At 53.9% G+C, this 19762-nt stretch overlaps 2 protein-coding genes and 1 long non-coding RNA gene across 4 annotated transcripts in view; 2 read left to right on the top strand and 1 right to left on the bottom strand.

The window, feature by feature from the left end:
* Window positions 1–3046: 3046 nt before the first annotated feature.
* CDR2L (cerebellar degeneration related protein 2 like) lies at window positions 3047–15336 on the top strand. The gene is made up of 5 exons (XM_069543959.1): window positions 3047–3583; window positions 9341–9453; window positions 9772–9920; window positions 11601–11765; window positions 12840–15336. Exons 1-5 carry the CDS (start codon window positions 3505–3507, stop codon window positions 13726–13728), a joined length of 1395 nt encoding a protein of 464 aa, XP_069400060.1. The 5' UTR covers window positions 3047–3504; the 3' UTR covers window positions 13729–15336.
* LOC138415395 (uncharacterized) overlaps window positions 15325–19762 on the bottom strand; it is an 18889-nt gene continuing 14451 nt past the window's right edge. The window contains exons 2-4 of the long non-coding RNA XR_011247217.1: window positions 18131–19177; window positions 17964–18038; window positions 15325–16041 (exon numbers count right to left, since the gene is read on the bottom strand). This is a non-coding gene — a long non-coding RNA (uncharacterized lncRNA). The remainder of the gene's footprint in view (window positions 16042–17963; window positions 18039–18130; window positions 19178–19762) is intronic.
* Window positions 18137–19762, top strand: part of MRPL58 (mitochondrial ribosomal protein L58) — a 7282-nt gene continuing 5656 nt past the window's right edge. The window contains exon 1 of one of the 2 annotated variants that reach the window (XM_069543960.1): window positions 18137–18649. In XM_069543960.1, coding sequence (XP_069400061.1) covers window positions 18464–18649 — 186 coding nt within the window. In that variant the 5' untranslated portion in view covers window positions 18137–18463. The remainder of the gene's footprint in view (window positions 18650–19762) is intronic. The other variant, XM_069543962.1, reaches the window with a different exon arrangement.

Below are 19762 nucleotides of genomic sequence, written 5' to 3'. Positions count from 1 at the left end.
TAAGTCAGCGGTCCCCAACCTTTTTGGCACCAGGGGCCAATTTCATAGAAGACAGTTTATCCACCAGCCAGGATTGGGGGCGCGGCTGTGATTTTGGATGATTCAAGTACATTACATTTATTGTGTACTTTATTTCTATTATTCTTACATCAGCTCCACCTAAAATCACCAGGTGTTAGATCCCAGAGGGTGAGGGACCCCTGTTCTAAGTCCTTACTGAAAGCATTCTTAACTGCAGGGTTGGGGTGAATTTTCAGGTTGATGTGTTTGCTTTTCATTGCTAGCATCCTCACTGCCCGGGTCCTGGCCCCCAGCCCTTTGCCCCTGCTCTTCTCTGGGGACTCCTGAAACTCTCTGGCTCCTGTGGGTACATGTCCATGGGCTGCAGAATGAAGAACAAATGGAAGGGGATTTGGTGGTTTGGGTGTGCTGACCAGTCCCCTCTGGATCTCAGCCCCCCAACCTGTTTGTCCCTTAGACTCACTTTGTCCCCATCTCAATAAATGGCATCACCATTGCCCAGTTACTAAAGCCACACATTTAAGGGATCTTTCTGATTTTTCAGTCAATTCACCTATATATCTTCGTTGTTGTTCAGTCGCTAAGTGGTGTCTTACTCTTTGAGACCACATGGACTGCAGCTCACCAGGCTTCCCTGACCTTCACTATCTCCTGGAGTTTGCTCAAACTCATGTCCATTGAGTCGGTGATGCTAGCCAACCATCTTATTCTCTGTTACCCTCTTCTCCTGCCTTCGATCTTTCCCAGCATCAGAGTCTTTTCCAAAGAGTCGGTCTTCCCATTAGGTGACCAAAGTATTGGAGCTTCAACATTAGCCCTTCCAGTGAATATTCAGGGTTGATTTCCTCTAGAATTGACAGGTTTGACCTCCTTACTGTACAAGGGATTCTGAAGTCTTCTCCAGCATCACAATTCAAAGGCATCAACTTTTTGGCTCTCAGCCTTCTTTAGCTTAAAAATTTCTCATCTCGTTCCATCTCCACTTCCATCAGACATGCCCTACATGATCACAAAAGCCTCCAAAATGATCTTCTTCCTTCTACTCTTTATTTTTTTTCTTCTTCTTCTTCTTTTCTTCTTTTTTTTTTTTTTTTTTTTGCCCCTTGGCTTGTGGAATCTTAATTGTCTGACCAGAAATTGAACATGTGCTCCCTGCAGTGAAAGTGTGGAGTCGTAACCACTGGACTGCCAGGGAAGTCCCATGTTGCTTCCACTCTTGCTCTTCTCCAATCCATGCTCCAAAATTGCCAGTGATATTTCACATCTGAAAATGAAAAGCATTTTATTGGGTCTCTTTTGTCTATTGGGAACAAAATAAAATCCCCAGTTCTTTCCCATGGCAATAACTCCAGTTCCTTTCTCTTCTGTCCGCTCCACTCCAGTTGTGCTGGGCTTCCTTCAGTTTCCGATGCATGTCCAGCTTTTTCTGTCCTAGAGTCTTTGACCCTGTTAATTTCCTTCATAGCACATTTATTTATCCCTGCTAAAATGCATGCTACACAAGGACAGAAACTGACTGTTTTTTGGCCATAGGATTTTTTTTTCTTATTGAGTAAACTATTGTATTAAAATATAACATTCAGAGAAATGCATGTATCATAAGTGATTTTACAAATGAACACACCTGTATGTAACCAACACCCAGATCAGAAAATAAAACACTTCCAGCCCCTCAGTGTTTCCCCACATGTCTCCCCAAGGCCAAATATTATCCTGATTAGATTTGTTTTGCCAATTTTGAACTTTGTGTAAATGGGATTATGACACACACCCCCAAATGCTCACATTCTAATCACCAGAATCTTTGAATATGTTACTTCACCTAGCAAAAGGTATTTTGCAGATGTGGTTAAATCAAGGGCTCTTGAGATGAGGCAGATTATGCTAGATTATTCGGGTGGTTCCAGTGTACACACAGGGTCTTTAAAGTGGAAGAAAGAGGCCAAAGATGTCAGAGTGATCCAGCGTGAGAAAGGTCATTTTCTGTTGGTGGATTTCAAGATGGAAAAGGGTGGCTATGGGCCATGGAGTGTGGGCAGCCTCTAGAAGCTGGGAGCAGCAAGGAAAGAGATGCTTGCCTGGAGCCTCCAGACGGGAACAAAGCCTTGCAGATAACGAGATATTAGTCATCGAAAGCCAATCTTCTAACTTGCAGAACTGTAAGATAATAAATTCGCCTTGTTTGAAGTGACTAAATTTGGAGTAGTTTGTTACAGAAACAATGGTGCCTCCTTCTTTCCCCCTACAACTGTTGATTCTTCTAAAGAAGTTCAATGCCTTGTCACATGTTTATTGGGTCATTTATGAAGTGCTTGGTCAAGTCTTTTATGCACTTTTCCACTGAGCTTTCTTGTGGATTTGCAGGTGTTCTTTTTCTGTTCCAGATACAAGTCCTTTGTCGGATGTTTTTGCCACATGTATATAGAGTGGGTTATGGTCATGGTGCTTTAATAGTACCAGCGCGTGGTAGGTCCTAATAAAAAATGAGTTACATGTATACTTGATTCTGAAAACTGCTTTAAGGAAAGAATCTTCAGAGAGGTGACACTATATACGCTGTAAGCAGTGTAATTGGGCGTAAGATATGGATCTCAAGTAGAAGGAAGCAGGATCTTAAAGGGAAAGACCCAAAATGCGGGTAACAGTCAAAGTTCACCACTCCTAGCGTGAGGTTTCAGGCCACAGGCATTTAAGCACAATTTCCTAAAGGTAATTTTAAATTAATTTTCATTCCGAGAATGTCCATGGAAGCTAGCAATGGGTCAGCCTGCTCTAGGCACTGAAGAGCCAGCTTAGAACGAGACAAGATCGTTGCTGTTAGGAGATCTACAGGGAGAGAGAGACAATAGGTAAACATCATAAAACGATTTCACATTGAGATGTAAACTGGAGTGAGACTAAAAGGGGAGGGTTGGTTCAGCAACAGCCCGACCGCCTCTTCACGGAGATCCCGCCCTCGGCCCCGCCTCGTATTTTGCATACATCTCCTGATTGGCCGGCGGCTTCTGGCCCCACCCCTCGGAGCGGGCAGCTAGGGAAGAGCGGGGCGGACACCACCAAGATGCAGCGGCGGCTTCGGGTGTCGCCGGGCGGGCCGGGGGCATCGCGGGCAGGAGCCGGGCTGGGGGCGCCCGCCGCGGCACCCGCGCGCTCCTAGCGCCCCAGACCTGCCTGTCGGGCCGGGGACCTCCTTGTCGCCTTCCCGCCCGCCGTCCCCGCCCCTCCACCCTTTGTGCAGCCGCCGCCCGGTGCGCCCCTCTCTGCAAGACCCCGGCCCGGCCGGCCCGCGGCAGCGAGCCAGCCCCGCGTGGGCGTCCGACCCGCGGCCGATGGCGAGGGGGCGCGGCACGGGCGGGGGCACTGCAGCCCGTGTCCGCGACTCGGGAGGCTCGGCCCTCCTCCACCGCATTGTCCCGGGCCCCGCGCCCCGGCCCTGAGCCGCGCCGTCGCAGCGCCCGCCCGCCACCCGCCGCCTGCGGGGCCATGCGGAGGGCCGCTAGGATGGAGGACTTCACGGCAGAGGAAGAGGAGCCCTGGTACGACCAGCAGGACCTGGAGCAGGGTGAGCGCAGGGAGCGGGAAAGCGGGGTGCGCCCCGCGACTCCTGTCCCCTTCTCCATTGTTGGGAGGTGTCACCCCGGGGAGGGCCAGACTGCACCCGGCGTGCCAGACTCCGAGGGGAGATGCGTCTGGAGAATGGGGACGTGGAGAGACGGTGGCCTGCCCCGGAAAAGCGGAACCAGACCGCTGGAGACCTGCAAAAGTCGGGGGAGAGGTCTTCTTTCCCTAAACAACAGGGGCGGACATCACCCAGTTCGCCCACCTCATCATAGAGGCAGGAACTTCCCAGGAGCCCCGGGTATGGTTGAGGGGTCTAAGAATGCTAACTGGAAGTCTTTGGAGGCCAGGAGGCGGCTTGTTGGTTCTGTTTTGCTGAGTGGGGTTGTGTGTGGGGAGAGGTGAGGGGAGGAAGTTAATCCCATTCTAAATCCAGCGGCACCCTTCCCTGGCCAGGATTCCGGAGCTCACAGACTCCTAGAAAGTTTCCCCAGCTCCTTTCCCCTCCCCCGGGGGAGGTGATGAGGGTGCGGGCATCTTGCGGGTGAAGACAGCAGAGACAACTAGGAGTCCAACCCGCCTTCTGGAGGGAGGAGTCCCCGGGGCCCTTCCCCTGCTGGCCTTCTCCCAAATGGCGCAAGGTCTGGAGCAGGTCGGATTTGGGAATTCTGAGCAGTGCCCCAGATCAGAGCCTGAGTAAAGAGGGAGCCACGTTCCCATTTCTCCCATCTGAGGGCAAAGAGGGCGACTGGAAGGGGGTTGGTGAGGTGGCCGGGGTGACATCACTCCGAGGAGGGGGCGGGGCTGTTAGGACAGGAAGGAGGAGAAGGCTTGAGAGGGTCAGGGCCACAAGGCCTGCTGGAGTCCAATCCACCCTCTCTTCCGCAAAGTGCCTCCTTCTGGGATGGTCAGAATTGGAGGGGCTAGGAAGTGTATCCTAGAAGTGACCATAGTCACCCAGCAAGCCGGGTGGGTGTGGACAGTCTGGGTGTGGGCCGACAGCCTCCGCTCTGGGTCTCCAACTCTGGGGCCCAGATATCTGCCTTTGCCCCTGTGCGAGGCATCTACCCCCATCCTGGAGCCTTTGTGTTTCAGCCCTGACCCACAACCCCAAGTGGCCAGATTTGCTGGTAGATGAGGCTCTGCCCTTGTGCTCCGGGGTGTGGGTTAATCAGAGCCTCTGGGGGACCAGCGTGGGACTGAGGGTGCTGGGCTAGACCCTGCCTCTACCCTCAGCCTCCCTGCCTGGAGTAAAATGCCCGATCCTGGCTGCAACAGCTCCTTCCCCCACCCTGGGCCAACTACTCCCCAAACCTCACATTACACAAAACACCCATCAGGCTCCACTGTGTCAGACACCATCCTGGGAACTAGGAGCAGTCCTAGCCCTGGCCTCCTAGGTGCACCCGGCTAGGTGAAGTTGGGCTTGTAACTGAGTGGGGACGACAGGATGCAATGAGAGGGCTTCACGGAAGAGGTGGGCCTGGAAGAAAAGATTGGAAGCCGAGTACCTGGGAAGATGGCCTCCTCGGAGGCAGATGCTAATGTCATTGCTGTCTCATTCCGTTCCCGTGCCCCTGAAGAAAGGTCTGGCACCATGCCCAGCCCAGATGTGGGAGGAAGGAGCCAGGGAGAAAGGCTGGCAGATGTGCTGCATCCGGAGAGGGAGGGATGCCCAGATCCCAGGGTGGCTGGGCAGCCAGGCTCTGGGGCCAGGGTCAGGAATGGGCCCCACAGGCCCCTGCTTTTCTGGCCTTGCTGGTCTGCAGCAGTAGGCCTAGCCTCATGGCCTGAGTAGCAGCTGGATCCCAGCAGCAAGGAGAGAAACCAGAGACAGTCTCAAGAAATGAGAGCTTTCAACCAAAACCCCAACATCTGCTTGCCAAGGGCCAGGTGCGAGGCTAAGCCTGGGGACTTGATCTCCACCCTCCGGAGTCTCCACAGCCCAGCCTAGGAGGCAGGAATGGGATCAAACCAGCGCTTGTGAGTGAGCCACAGGGGCTCTGCAGCAGTGAGCCCTGCAGACAGTGAGAACAGACTTGAGGGCCCTCTGCTGTGAGATGCACAAGATTTATGCACCCCCTCGGAGCTGGAGGGGGAAGAGCCACACCCCCAAACCCCTACTGCTCCGGCAGAGGAAGGAAGGCCAGTGGTCTAGTGGAGACAGTATGTGTACTAAGGCACAGAGTGATGTGAAAAGACTGCACCGGAAAGTAGGAATTACCCAGAGTGTCAGGGGTGGGGTTGGAGGAAGGCCCAGGCCCAGCTACTGCAGCACCACCCCTGTGGGGCCCGGCATGAAGCACCGGATGGTGGGGTAAACTTGGACCAGAGGCCAACCACATGGGGGATCCGGGGCCTGTTGCTTCCCCCTTCCCCTCATCCAGTGCCCAAATTCTCTCCTGCCCAGTGCCCCTTAGTTTCCTCTGAGCATCCCAGGACCTGGTTTTTCTCAGCCAGCTCCACCCCCACTGAGGATGGGTCCCAAATTTACTTTCAGATGCTTCGCCATCAAGCTCCTGTTCGACTTTGACGTTGTTCTGTCCTAGTGGAGGGAGGTAGTGGGGACAGACAAGGCCCTCAGTTCTCGCTGTGCTCCCTCTGCCCTCTGCCTCAAGCACCCGTGAAAATAGAAAAAGCCATTAATTATTAAGCACTGGCACTCTCTCTGCCTGCCTCCCTCCCCCACCTTGGACCAGGTATGGCTGGCCCTGTGGGTACCTCTTTCCATACTGAGAGATGGCTGCTGAGTCACACATGTGAAGTCTTGGGCTCCTGACCTTGAGTCTCAGCCTCAAGGCCAAGCTCTGACATGGCAAGGGGAGGAAGGTGAGTGGACCCTGATTCCGCAGACCCAGAGTTCCCAACATTGGTGCCCTGAAGGTTGTGAACAGACCCCTGCCACACTGCGAGGTGGTAGCTGGCCTCCTCCCATCCCTTTTATCTTTGTCTTTTCCTCCCTGTGTCTGCTCTCCGTCCTTTTCTTGTCTCTCTTCTCCCAAGTCTAGGGGGTTCCATGCTAACCCCAATCAGGAGGGGCAGTGGGATTTCAGGGTTTCCTTTCAAAGACATCCCCCTGGCTCCCAGCCATTGTCTCTCAGGTTCTGGGGCATTGCTCCCAGGCAACACCTTGACTGGCATTCAGAGCCCACTGCAGGAGACCCCAGAAAACTTAGGTCCAGGCAGGGGAGATGCCAGTTCAGACTCAGTACCTTCCCAGTAGTGGTCCAGTGTGACCATTATTCTGGCTCTGGCAGGATACTGCCATGTTACTCCAGATTCCACTTCCAGCTTAACCAACTCTGTTCCCCCACTCCTAGGCCCCCCTCCCACTCTGGTCTGGGGTCTGCACCCACCCCAGAGCCATCCCCAGCCCTCATCTAGCTGGGGTCCTTTCCCCAGCAGTTGGCTCCACTCAGTCCCCTGCCCTGAAGCTTCTAAACTTCTCTCATGATCCCTCCTGGCTGCTCTGACCAGCTTAGCTTCCACTGTGATCCAATTTCCCTGAAACAGTCCCTGAGATTCTTCCCCACCCCAAACTACTTCCACTGTGTTCTCTTCCTCCCCTTCCTTGGAATCACTAGGCAGCTCTGATCACATTCGCTGCCTTCAACATCCCCAGTTTATAGTGTGACTTGCAGCCGCTCCAGCCCACCCTGCTGGTGGTAGGAATACATATCCAGCTCAGATGCTCACCTGGAAGAAAAAGCATAAAGTGCAGTTGTTCTCGGCCCTGACTATGACCTTGGACTCTAGCTTAAGTTTCAGGGGTTTCATGCAGGTCATCCACAGAGCCTGTCCCCCAAAGCCAAGGCAGGAGACAGCATCAGTAGCAATGGCCCCATTGCAGACCACCTGACCCAGTTCCCAAGGCAAAAAAAAAAGCTGTGTTGAGTGTGACCTTCTGTTTTTCCATTTATACCTGAGTTATTTGAAAGGGTTTGTGGATGAGCCAAATGCTCGCCATCTCATTACAGAGAAAAGGGAGCTGGTGTGCCTCCCTCATCATGAACCAGGGATGGTTGGTCCTGCTGAATTTCCACCAAGCACACAGCAGAAATTGACCTGCCCTCCTCTTTGAGACCACAATGTGATTCTTGGCTTCCCTTATAAATATATATTTAAATATAAATGAATAATATATATATATATAAATATACTACTCTTTGCTTCTTTTTAAAAAAAATTTATTGGAGTAGTAGCATTTGCAATGCCGTGTTAGTTTCTGCTCTATGGCAGAGTGAATCAGTTAGATATATATCTACTCTTTTTTTAGATTCTCTTCCCATATAGGTCATTCAGTTCAGTTCACTTCAGTTGCTTAGTCGTGTCCGACTCTTTGCGACTCCATGAATCGCAGCACGCCAGGCCTCCCTGTCTATCACCATCTCCCGGAGTTCACTCAGACTCACATCCATCGAGTCTGTGATGCCATCCAGCCATCTCATCCTCGGTCGTCCCCTTCTCCTCCTGCCCCCAATCCCTCCCAGCATGAGTCTTTTCCAATGAGTCAACTCTTCGCATGAGGTGGCCAAATATAGGTCATTACAAAGTATTAAGTAGACTCACTTGTGCTATGGGCTTCCCAGCTGGCATTAGTGGTAAAGAACCCGCCTACCAATGCAGGAGACATAAGGTGGTGCAGGTTTGGTCCCTGGATGGGGAAGATCCCCTGGAGAAGAAAATGGCAACCCACTCCAGTATTCTTGCCTGGAGAATCCCTTGGACAGAGGAGCCTGATGGGCTACAGTCCATAGGATCACCAAGAGTCAGACATGACTGAAGCGACTTAGCATGCATGCACCTGTGGTATACCAGTAGGTCCTTGTTCATTATCTTATACATTACCCTTTGTGTCTGAAAGGAGTTAGGCATATATATGTGGAAATATCCACTCCAAATGTCATGATACCCTCACCCAACTCCAGACCCACTTGAGATAATTTTTAGGGATTCTGGCACCTGCCACTTCCTTCTAACCCCCGCTCCTCTCCATCACACAGCCCCCTAAAGACAGACCAGGCTTTGAAGCCTGGTGCAGTTCTAATACCCAGCAAACCCTTCCACCCCCTCTCCTGTTGAGTGAGCTCCGGTCGTCCTTCCAAGCCCCCCTCCAAAGCTGCTCCTTGTCTGAGATTCCCACCAGCCATGCCGTGAACTCTCCCTTCCCTATCTCCCAGGGCACTTTGCCCCTCTGTATGCTGATGCTCTTATCACATTCCACTCACTCATTCTTTCAAAAACGATTTATTATTCACCTGCTCTGTGCCGGGTATTGTTCTAAGTCCTCAGGGTATCAGTGACTAAAACAGGCAAAATCCCTACCCTGTAAGCTTACCATTAGTCAAGGGTCAGGAGCAAGTTAATGAGCAAATTGTTGGGTAAGTTAGATAGCGATAGGAGTTAAGGAGGAAAATGAAGCAGGGAGGGCATGGGGGTGGGGGAGGGTGTGATTTTAAATCAGTGTTTGAGAAAGGCTTCCTGGAGGAGGTGACATTAAACTACAGACTTGAGGGCACAGAGGGAGGAACCCTGGGAGTGTCTGGGGAGAGGGCATTCCAGGCCAATGCACAGGTCTCCTCAGGGCTTACATCTCCTTCCAGGCCTAGAGTCTCCCCAGAGGTGGCCCCTGGGTCCTGGTTCTCTCGGGGTCCGCAAGGCTCAGCCCAGAATGAATGTTCAGAACAGGAATGGGAGAGGTCTTCTGACTCCATTCTCAGTTGCTCATGCTCCTCCCACCCTCTGCCTGCCCCCCTACCAGACTTGCACTTGGCCGCAGAGCTGGGGAAGACGCTGCTGGAGAGGAACAAGGAGCTAGAGGAGTCTCTACAGCAGATGTACTCCACTAACGAGGAGCAAGTGCAGGAGATCGAGGTGAGGGGCCCCCTGGGCCCTATACATGCTCCCCGACCCATTGAGGGCCCATTAGTCTGTGTGTACCTGTGTGCAGCTTAGGAAAAGGTACCCCATCTTAGCAGATCCAGCCTTGACCCAAAAGCCTTGTGCAGTCCACAACCTGCACAACTGTCCCAGGCAGCCCTGTTGAACCACCAGCTCAACCCTCTCCCTCCGCTGCAGACGAATACCCCGAAGCAAACCTGTTCCTGAGAGTGGGGGGAGGGCCCAGGCAGAGACATTTTCCCCAACCCAGTTCTGAAAGGTAACTATCCCACCCCTGTGCCCACCCCCCAGTACCTGACCAAACAGCTGGACACGCTGCGCCACGTGAATGAACAGCATGCCAAAGTGTACGAGCAGCTGGACTTGGCGGCCCGAGACCTGGAGCTGACCAATCAGAAGCTGGCACTGGAGAGCAAGGTGGCCCAGCAGAAGATCCACGGGTGAGGACCGGTGGAGCTGGGAACCTGGGTGTGAGGTGGTGAGGGGAGGCCCCAGGCCTGGGTGTACCTGTGGGTGTGTGTGTGTGTGTGTGTGTGTACCAGTGGGTGTGAGATTCCCTCTCCCAAAAGCCCAGGTCTGGGAACCTGGGATGGTAGTGACTTTGCCCTCATTGATTTGGGCTGGTTTAACATTCCAGCCACAACCCTTCTTTAAGCACCAACTATATTCCAAGCTCTGTTTTAGAGAAAATATAGTGATGGTGATGCAAAGACACTGTCCGGCCCTCTGGGAGGGAAGGCAGGTATGTGAATATTTTATTGCAGTGCAAAGTGATACGTGATAGAAGAGTGTACAAGGAACTGAGGAGACAGGGCTTCCCAGGTGGTCCAGCGGTTAAGACTCCGCACTGCAGGAGGTACAGGTTTGATCCCAGGTCAGGGAACTAAGATTTTGCACATCGTATGGCCCCAAAATAAATATAAATTAATTAAGTGAGAGTGAAAGTCGGTCAGTCTTGTCCAACTCTTTTCGACCCCATGGACTATACAGTCCATGGAATTCTCCAGGCCAGAATACTGGTGTGGGTAGCCGTTCCCTTCTCCAAGGGATCTTCCCAATCCAGGGATCAAATCCAGGTCTCCCGCATTGCAGGCGGATTCTTTACCAGATGAACTACCAGGCAAGCCCAATTAAATAAAGTAAAAATCTTTAAAAAAAAAAGAAAGAAAGAAAGAAAGAAAAGAGCCTTCTGGTGGTCCAGTGACTAAGACTCCTTGCTTCCAATGCAGGGAGCCCAGGTTTGATCCCTGGCCAGGGAACTAGATCCCACAGGCAACAACTAAAGATCCCACATGCCAAGACTAAGATTGAAATGTTGTTGTTGAATTACGACGCTGGGATTCTTGGCCCCCAGAGGAGAAGAATTCAATCCGGGGCCAGAGATGAGGCTTGATCAGCTCAGAGCTTTTGTGTAATAAAGTTTTATTAAAGTATAAAGGAGATAGAGAAAGCTTCTGACATAGGCATCAGAAGGGGGTAGAAAGAGTACCCGCTTGTTAGTGCTGGCAATGGAGTTATATACTCTCCAGTAAATCCAAAGAATGTCTGGAGGTTGTAAAGACCTCACTAGACCTACTCCCATAATTTACATTTCAAGGTAACAGAATTAGCCAGAAGGTTTAATCCAGAGACTGTCCTCAGGCAGAATACGTTGTTGTTATATAATCCTAAGGAATGTAGAGAAGGAAAAAAAACGTTGTCCTTTCTTCCTCCTTGAGAATTCCAGACCCCTCTCTCCTTGGGGACCCGTAGACTTCTTATCAACCTGCCTAGGAAATGACTCTCTCAAGATCAGATTCTGTGTGCTGCAACTAATACCCAGCATAGCCAAATAAGTTAAAAAATAGGTAATAAATAAGTAAATTTAAGTAAATAATTAGATACATTAAAAAAGAAAGAAATGGAGGGAGGAAACACAGAGAAGTGTCAGCTCGGCCTGGGAAGTGGAGCGAAGCGTGGGTCCTTGGCTGCCCAAGGAATTCCTCGTCTGACCTCAGCCCCAGGCAGTGTGGCTCAAGGTTGCCTATCCAGCCTCCAAGCTCCACCAGGGCTGCAGTGAGGAGGGCTGGCCCCATCCCCTGAGCATCCCTCCCATCCGTGTGTGCCCCATTCCACCCCAGGCTGACAGAAACCATCGAGCGCCTGCAGACCCAGGTGGAGGAGCTACAGGCTCAGGTGGAGCAGCTGCGGGACCTGGAGCAGCTGCGCCTGCGGCGGGAGAAGCGCGAACGCAGACGCACCATCCACACCTTCCCTTGCCTCAAGGAGCTGTGCACCAGCCCCCGGTAGGTGAGGGCGCGCTGGGCCCGTCTCCACGGGGTGAGGGGAAGGCAGGGTGGGCGCCGGGCAGCAGGTGGGAGGAGGGTTGTGGCATCCTCTGGGCTATTGCAGAGGCAGGTCGTGGAGCTAACAGCAGTCAGCACCTGGCGCTGTGAGCCCTGGCCACATGCCCACCACGCTGCTAAGTGACTTAATTCTCATGGCAATACGGTGAGGTGTGGTTAATCATCCCCGCTCCTCAGAAGAGGGAAATGAGACACCAAGGTCACCTGCTTAGTAAGTCAGAAGTCTCACCCAGGAGGGACAAACCACTGTCCCTTTCAGTTCCCATTAAGCCTTTTGAATTGGGATGACTTACACGGTGGGGGACTTTGCTGGTGGTCCAGTGGCTAAGACTCCGCACTCACAATTCAGGGGGCTTGGATTCAATCCACAGTCAGGGAACTAGATCTCACACACCACAACTAAAGATCCTGCGTGCTGCAATAAAGATTGACGATCTAAGACTCGGCACGGCCAATTTTTAAAAAAAAAAAATAAGAATACACACTGTGGATTAATGGGTGTTTCAATAAAGGTCCTGGCAAGAGACGGATAGCACCCAGCCCAGGGTAACTGAGGACAGATCAATAAAGAGGGGTGGCCAAGGTGTGGGGAAACTAGGCGGACACTGCTACACCCTGGGGTTGCAATAGTCAGGAGTTGATACCATCCTGAGACCTAAAGGGACCAGGAGAAGGGAGGATACTGGAACCCAGAGGGCATGGAGCAGGCTTCCTGCCTGCCCCGCAGTAACCAGGGAGGAAGCCCAGGGAGAGACATTCCTGGAGACCTCTCTCTGCTCCCACCCCTGGACCTCCTGCTGGTGGCTCCCATGGGCTGAACCCAAGAGAGAGCCAGGACACCTGGCTGAAGTGAAGGGCAAGCTCCCAGGGCAGAGAGCCGGGGGAGAAGGCCCAGGAATGACTCTAGGTGGGCAGAGCATGCAGCCCAGTGGGGCAGAGAGATGCAGCTGGGCTCCAAGGGCCTGGCCTGAGCGCGCCCTCGCCCTCTGCCTGCCTGCCCCTGCTCCCTCCCAGGTGTGAAGATGCCTTCCGCCTGCACAGCTCCTCCCTGGAGCTGGGCCCGCGGCCCCTGGAGCAGGAGAACGACCGGCTGCAGACCTTGGTGGGCGTGCTGCGCTCCCAGGTGAGCCAGGAGCGGCAGCGCAAGGAGCGGGCGGAGCGCGAGTACGCAGCGGTGCTCCAGGAGTACTCGGAGCTGGAGCGGCAGCTGTGCGAGATGGAGGGCTGCCGCTTCCGCGTGCAGGAGCTGGAGGCCGAGCTGCTGGAGCTACAGCAGATGAAGCAGGCCAAGACCTACCTGCTGGGCCGGGAGGACCACCTGGCCGAGGCCCTGCTGGCGCCCCTCACCCAGGCACCCGAAGCCGACGACCCCCAGCCCGGCAGTGGCGACGACTCGGGCTCCCAGGACGGGGTCTCCTCTCCAGCCGCCTCCCCGGGCCACGCCGTGCGCAAGAGCTGCAGCGACACGGCGCTCAACGCCATCATGGCCAAAGACCCGGTCAGCCGGCATGCGGGCAACCTCACGCTGCACGCCAACAGCGTGCGCAAGCGGGGCATGTCCATCCTGCGCGAGGTGGACGAGCAGTACCACGCGCTGCTGGAGAAGTACGAGGAGCTGCTGAGCAGGTGCCGGCAGCACGGGGCCGGGGTGCGGCATGCGGGGGTGCAGACCTCGCGGCCCATCTCCCGCGACAGCTCATGGAGGGACCTGCGGGCGGGCGAGGAGGGCCTGGGGGAGGCCAAGGCAGAGAAGAGCCTCAGCCAGCACGTGGAGGCCGTGGACAAGCGGCTGGAGCAGAGCCAGCCCGAGTACAAGGCGCTCTTCAAGGAGATCTTCTCCAGGATCCAGAAGACCAAGGCCGACATCCACGCCACCAAAGTCAAGACGCACAGCAGCAAGTGACGGTTTCCCCCCACCCGGGGTCAGGCCAGTGGGGGTCCCTCGAATCTGGGCCCTTCAGCCTCTGGTGAGTGAGGGAGCCCTTTTAGCAGCAATACACCCCGGAGGGAGGTTGTCCTCTGACCCAGGGAGCACGGGGAAACCCACTCTCTGCTGATGATGGAGGCCTTCACCGGTCCTGGACCGATGGAGTTCCCAGGACCCTCCGTCACCCGCGCCAGCCCCCAGGCGCAGCCCACAGATTGCAAGCCAAACATCCCCACTCCCCTGGGGATTCTCAGCTCTCCCAGCCCTGACCCCTGACCCCGGGCCTTGCTCTCAGATTTGTGGCCAAGCTTCTGAAAGCCATTCTGGACCCGTTGACTTTTTTATTTCAACGTTGGTTTTCCTGAGAGATTTTTTTGCAAGGCACGTTCTCCTTGACCTCCCCCTCGCCACAACTGGAAACACTTGAAGGGGGACCCCAGAGCCAGCTGTTGCAGGTTCTAGGGGTCTCCCGGACCACCCACTGCTTCTCCCCAGCTGTGACATGCTGTCATTCCCTTTGCACCAGCTGCCCTGCCTCAAGGGTCCTGACCAGGTCGGAGATGGCCCCTGCCAGGCAGAGCAGAAAGCCTGAGCCAGGCCTGAGCAATCCTCAGTGCCAATCCTGGTGAGGGCGAGCTTGTCCCTGGACACCCTCAGCCCACCGCAGATCTGTAGCCAATCAACTCAGAGCCAGCCTCCCCTGGTTCCAGCCCCAGAAATGCCTTCTGGGTATCAAGCCTTCCAGGGGTCCGGGCGATGGAAGTTCCCATCTCTGCACGCCTCCTCTCACTCACCGAGCTTGGCCTCTACCTGTCCCCATCTCAGGGACCACAACATGTCTCATTCACCCCCACGCTCCTCACCACCAGGCCCACCCCACTGCAGGTCATGAGTGCCACCCCTAGAATGTCCTGGGTGTGTCCCACCAGCTCATGGTCCCAGCATCCTCCCCTGTCCCCGCTCCTCCCAGGATGCTTACCCCACCCTGGGCAGTATTGAAATGGGATTAGATGGGGAACATGTCTCCTCCTTCCCATAAAATGCCTGCTCTTAACCACTCAGCTTTGTGGGGGGCGCTTTTGAGGACCCAGGAGGATCAGGGACTTTATCTTATGTTAAGGCTTCAGAAGATCCAGCTTCAGCTAAGAGAGGCCCAGATCCCCAGCTTGCCCTTCAGGCTCCCAGTTCCTTCTACCACCTATCCTGAGACCCTAGGGATTGGAGGAGGGAAGTCAGTGGCCCTGGCCTCTGTGCTGGGAGCCCAGTGGGGAACCTTCATGCCTTATCTGTTTCTAAGGGGTTTTCTTAACAAGCCTCCCAGCCTCCCTGGAGGCACCACCCTGCTCTCCGGGGGGCACTGTGATGAGACCTGTCAGCTGGTCCTTCCATTCACACATCTTGGAAGCTTTCATCCTTTGGAGCCAGACAGCTCCCAGCCCTCCGTGTATCTCTGTCATCTAGGGTGGAGGGGGTGGGGTGGGACAGGACAGGTGGGGGAACGGCTCCTGCCTCTTTGCTCCCCACTTCTGTAGCTGCCGACCAGCGTCATCTTTGAAGTATACATGAGAGAAATATATTTACAAATGCTTTATTCTCTTCTTTAATAAAAAAAACCGCACCATTATTCTAAAAGCAGAAATGGCTCTGGAGCCGGTGGTCCTGTCTATGCATCTCCTACACCAGCCTCCCATCACATAGGCGGGGGCACATCCTGACTCCACTCCCTTGTGATTGGCAGCCAGACAGCAGACTCTTGGAAGTTTCCATATTTGTTGAGTGCCAGCCATGCCAGAAGTGTTGCCTTGCCAGGTGCCCCATGGGATAGACTCTCCTCACTGTACTGATTTTGCAACTCCTTCCCCCCAACCCACACCTGCCAACAGCCCGGGTAACCAGAAGTCAAAGAAGATGCTCCTGAATCTTTGGGGGAGTCAGTTTCTTGCACCCTTCTCCAACCTACCCTTACCGAAAATTCAATCAGCTTTATGGATCCCAATCCCACGTGGAAAAGCGTGTAGTCTTCAGTGGGGGTATGCTCAGGTACCTCCCACCAACCCGTCTCCCCCCACATTCCAGAATGAGCCAGGAGCAACTTTCCTTGAACCCGGGAGGTTAGGACTGTGGTGTGGGGAGCCCAGAGGTGGGTCCCAAACTGGCAAGGAGCTTTTTACATTATCTGAATAGCAAGGGGGATTTTACAGCATGCAAGCGGCTGTGGGATCTTCCGGTCCTGCTGTGACTTGTCTCCAGTGGGCCAGAGAAGACGTGTGACTCCCAAAGCCATCAGACCTGAGAAGCAAAGGAATCAGGCCTGTATCCAGCCAGGCCTTTTAAATCACCCTTACCCTCAGCCACCTTCCCAGGCAGCAATACAACCTCTGACATGGATCCGATCCCGAGACTCGGAGGTTAAGTCAGTAACTCAAAGTCACAGTAACAGTGGAACCCAGACCTGATTAATTCCAGTATGCGATACTGCATGTTCCCTGTCTCCGCACAATACTGAGTTCTAAAAGCCAGACTGACCTAGTGAAAGTTAGCCGCTCAGTCGTGTGCGACTCTTTGAGACCCCAAGGACTGTAGCCTGCCAGGATCCTCTGTCCCTGGGGTTTTCTAGGCAAGAATACTGGAGTGGGTGGCCATTCCCTTCTCCAGGGGATCTTCCCGACACAGGGATCCAACCTGGGTCTCCCACATTGCAGGCAGATTCTTTACTGTCAGAGCCACCAGGGAAGCCCCTAGGACCCTGAAAATGAGAAGAAAGGAAAATCCTGTGGACCCCTACGTGAGAGTGGTACCCCAAATCACAGCTATACAGAAGGGCTGGTGTCAGCAAGGTTCTTGGCTTCCAGGAATGGCTTGATGGTCCCTTATCTTCCCCTCTTCTCACCCCTATGCACGTCCCTTCCTGAAGCACCCTTTCAGCCTATGAAGAACCAGAGAAGGGAAGAAGGCTGGCCTCCGATTTCAGCATCACCCTTTTAAGAGAACAGGTGGTACCTCAGGCCTGTTTTCTCCCCAAAGGGCCTCAATTCTGGAGGGTTCATGGCAACAGCAGGTAAAAGGAGCTTGCCAGCTGCTCTTCTCTCCACCCCAGGGTAGCTGGTTCCATTCTCTCTGCTACCCACCTCCACTCCCAGAATCCAGGCCACCAGATGGCCCGAGCAGGCTGTGTTTATTTGGGGCCATGGAAACCTGCAGCTTCCTTTTCCTATCACTCTGGGTCAGGCACAGAGCTGGAGCCCAGCCTTAGAGCAATGATGCCACGGGATGGTGCGTTCATTATTCATAATCCCTGAGCCGTCAACCTGGGCGAGTCCCTGGCTTTACCTCCCTGAGCAGATCTTCCCAGTCACCATGGAGACGCCTCTGTTCACTCTGAGGTCTTGGGACTAAGTCAGGCAGGGAGGGTCCCAGGAGACTCCCCTTAAAGCCTAGAGCCCCAAAGGCATATGTCAATTGCCATTCCCTTCCTAGTTTGGGTTTACAAAGCCAGTGCTTGGGAAGTATTTCTTTTTCTTTTTTCCCTACAAAACAATTTGCCTTTATGAGGCAAAAATTATAAAGCCTTGACCTGATGAAATCTCCTATTTCAAACAGCTAGCACTCCTAGGGGCATGTTTTTCTAGGTAATTATGTTCTTCCTAAAAATAGAACCTGCTATTAAGAAACCACCACTAGTGTTACTAATAATCACCAACATTTATTGAGCTGTTTTCCTTTTCCCTCTCTGCCTCTCAGCAAAGCAACTGAGCTAACGTTTAACTGTTTCCAAACACTGCTAGCTCTCTTTTAAACCTTTCTCAGAGTAAGAACCTCTTAGTTTTGGAGCTCATCTTTTAATAGTTCTCTGAAAAGAGTTCTACTTAGCCTATCTGTAGCTGTCTGAATCTGTACCTATTTCCCCATTCTCCTCTTATCTTCTGGCTAGAAAAAAACTGCCATCTTGCTCCACAGATCCTGGGGGTCGGAGAGGGTGGAGGTGGGGTGGGAAGAGACTGCCCACTTTTTAATGTATTTTTGGACCTGCCCGCCTCTAGTCCCACCTGGTGTCTGTCATGCTGAGCCTTCTTCACAGGTGCTCTCCGGGGATCTGCTTTTAGGCTACCTTGTGAATGAACCTGAAGTTACTAAAACTCGCCTCTGGCGGAACTCAACTTTCCAAAACACCTTTCCAGAGAATTCCTTTTATCAGTGTCTTTTTTGAATACCTGTGATGCGCCAGGTTCTAAGTACTGGAGATCCAACAGTGAGCCACTGCCCTCCTAGAGCTGATTGCATTCTGGCTGGGAGATGGGCAACAGACAGAAAAATAAGATTGAAAGATGTGAAGGGGGGGAATAAAGTGGATAAAAGAGTAAAGGGGGTGGAGATGAACCTGGGCAGGCCTCGTTGATGCTGTACGATTTGGGGGAAGCGCGGTCCGGGAGGGCACAGACTAAAGGGGAGAGAAGTGGTGTGTCTGCGGCTCTTTTCACCAGGAGGCTGCCTTGAGAGCTCGCCAGCGTCTTCTCCATCGCGGCAGCTACGCTCAGAGGCTTCCGGGACCAAGAAAGCCTCTAACAGGCTTCTCGTGAGGGAAACGCTAGGCGTTCTCGATTCCTGCGGACGGCAGGCGCTCAAAGCCTAGCGGAACCAAAGTCCCGAGGGCAGCGCGGGCCCGCGGACCGCGAGAGGAAGAACACACCGGAAGCGGCCCCGAGGGCCGAACATGGCGGCCGCCAGGTGCCTGCGCTGGGGTCTGAGCCGAGCCGAGGCCTGCCTGCTGCCGCCGCCCACGCGCTGCTGCCACCGGGCCCTGCACAGACAGGTAGCGGGCACCGAATTCCGGAGCGCTTACAGCCTGGACAAGCTCTACCCGGAATCGCGGGGCGCGGACACCGCCTGGAGGGTCCCGGTGAGCCAGGAGGGCCGGCCTGAAGGGGCGTTTCCTGGACTCCGCCGGGCGACGCCGGGGAGCCAGGGCCCCACGCGCGAGACGAGCGGCTGGTCCGGGGGCAGACGCGCTCAGACACGGCGGTTGCCGCGAGCCGAGGCCGGTTGCCCGAGCAACCGCAGGGTTGGGGCGGTGGAGCGGATGGCGTCACCCGGTGTCGCCTGAGGTGTGCGGGCGCCGGGAGGGCACGCTGGCTCCGCTTCTTCGAAGACCACCAGCGTTTCCTCCTTCATTTTCCGTCCCTCAGACTCACATTCTTGTCCTCAAGGAAAACTGCCCTCCAAGGCGGACAGTTAATGCAGGAAGCTGCCAAGTAGCTCCCTTTGGGAGCCGTTTGCCGAGTTACGCGGTCCCCGGCCTCCAGCACGCCTGAGGAAACAGGGCTTCTGGTCGCTTCCTTAGGATGCTCGCTGTGTGCACGCGCTGTATCAGGGCCCGGGGCAGGAAAATGAGGACGCACCCAGTTCTGCTAAGTTTCCACCTACAGGACTGGAAGAGAGCGTTCTGTCAATCACTCGCTCGTTCAACAAACTTGTGTTGAAAGCATGCTGTGTACACTGTGCTGGGCATGGGGATAGAGTAGTGACAAAGCACAAAAATCCTAATGCTAGTTACCTTATCTGCTAATGAAGGGAGACCAGCAACAAATAAAAGCAGTCATATAGAGTACGTGACACGTACCTTGGAGAAAATAAAGCCCAGAAGGAAGGGGTGCTAAGGTCGGGGGTGGGGTTACAGTTGTTTGTTTGTTTGTTTTGGGGGGGTTACAGTTTTAAGAAGGGTTGTCTGAGGAGGCCTCTGAGGTGATGCTGGAGTAAGGACATGGAAGGAACACGGCAGCAAGCCATGAGAAGAGGGGCTTTCCTTGTGGGGGGACCAGCAAGTGCCACCCTCTCAAGGAGTAGCATGTTCATCTGGTTCAAGGAACAGCAAGCAGGCTAGTGTGGCTGAGCAGGGGAGTCAGAGATGAAACTAAAGAAAGGGGTGAGGGGAGGTCTGTTTATAGGGCTCATGGGCATTTAGCTTTACTCTGAATGTGATGGAGGCAGAAGAGTGGAATGATCCTAATTAATT

This window comes from Ovis canadensis, chromosome 11 (assembly GCF_042477335.2).
Source record: "Ovis canadensis isolate MfBH-ARS-UI-01 breed Bighorn chromosome 11, ARS-UI_OviCan_v2, whole genome shotgun sequence".
NCBI classification, from domain to species: domain Eukaryota; kingdom Metazoa; phylum Chordata; class Mammalia; order Artiodactyla; family Bovidae; genus Ovis; species Ovis canadensis.
Note: the sequence above shows the minus strand (reverse complement) of the source record. Positions and strands in the feature narration are given on the sequence as shown.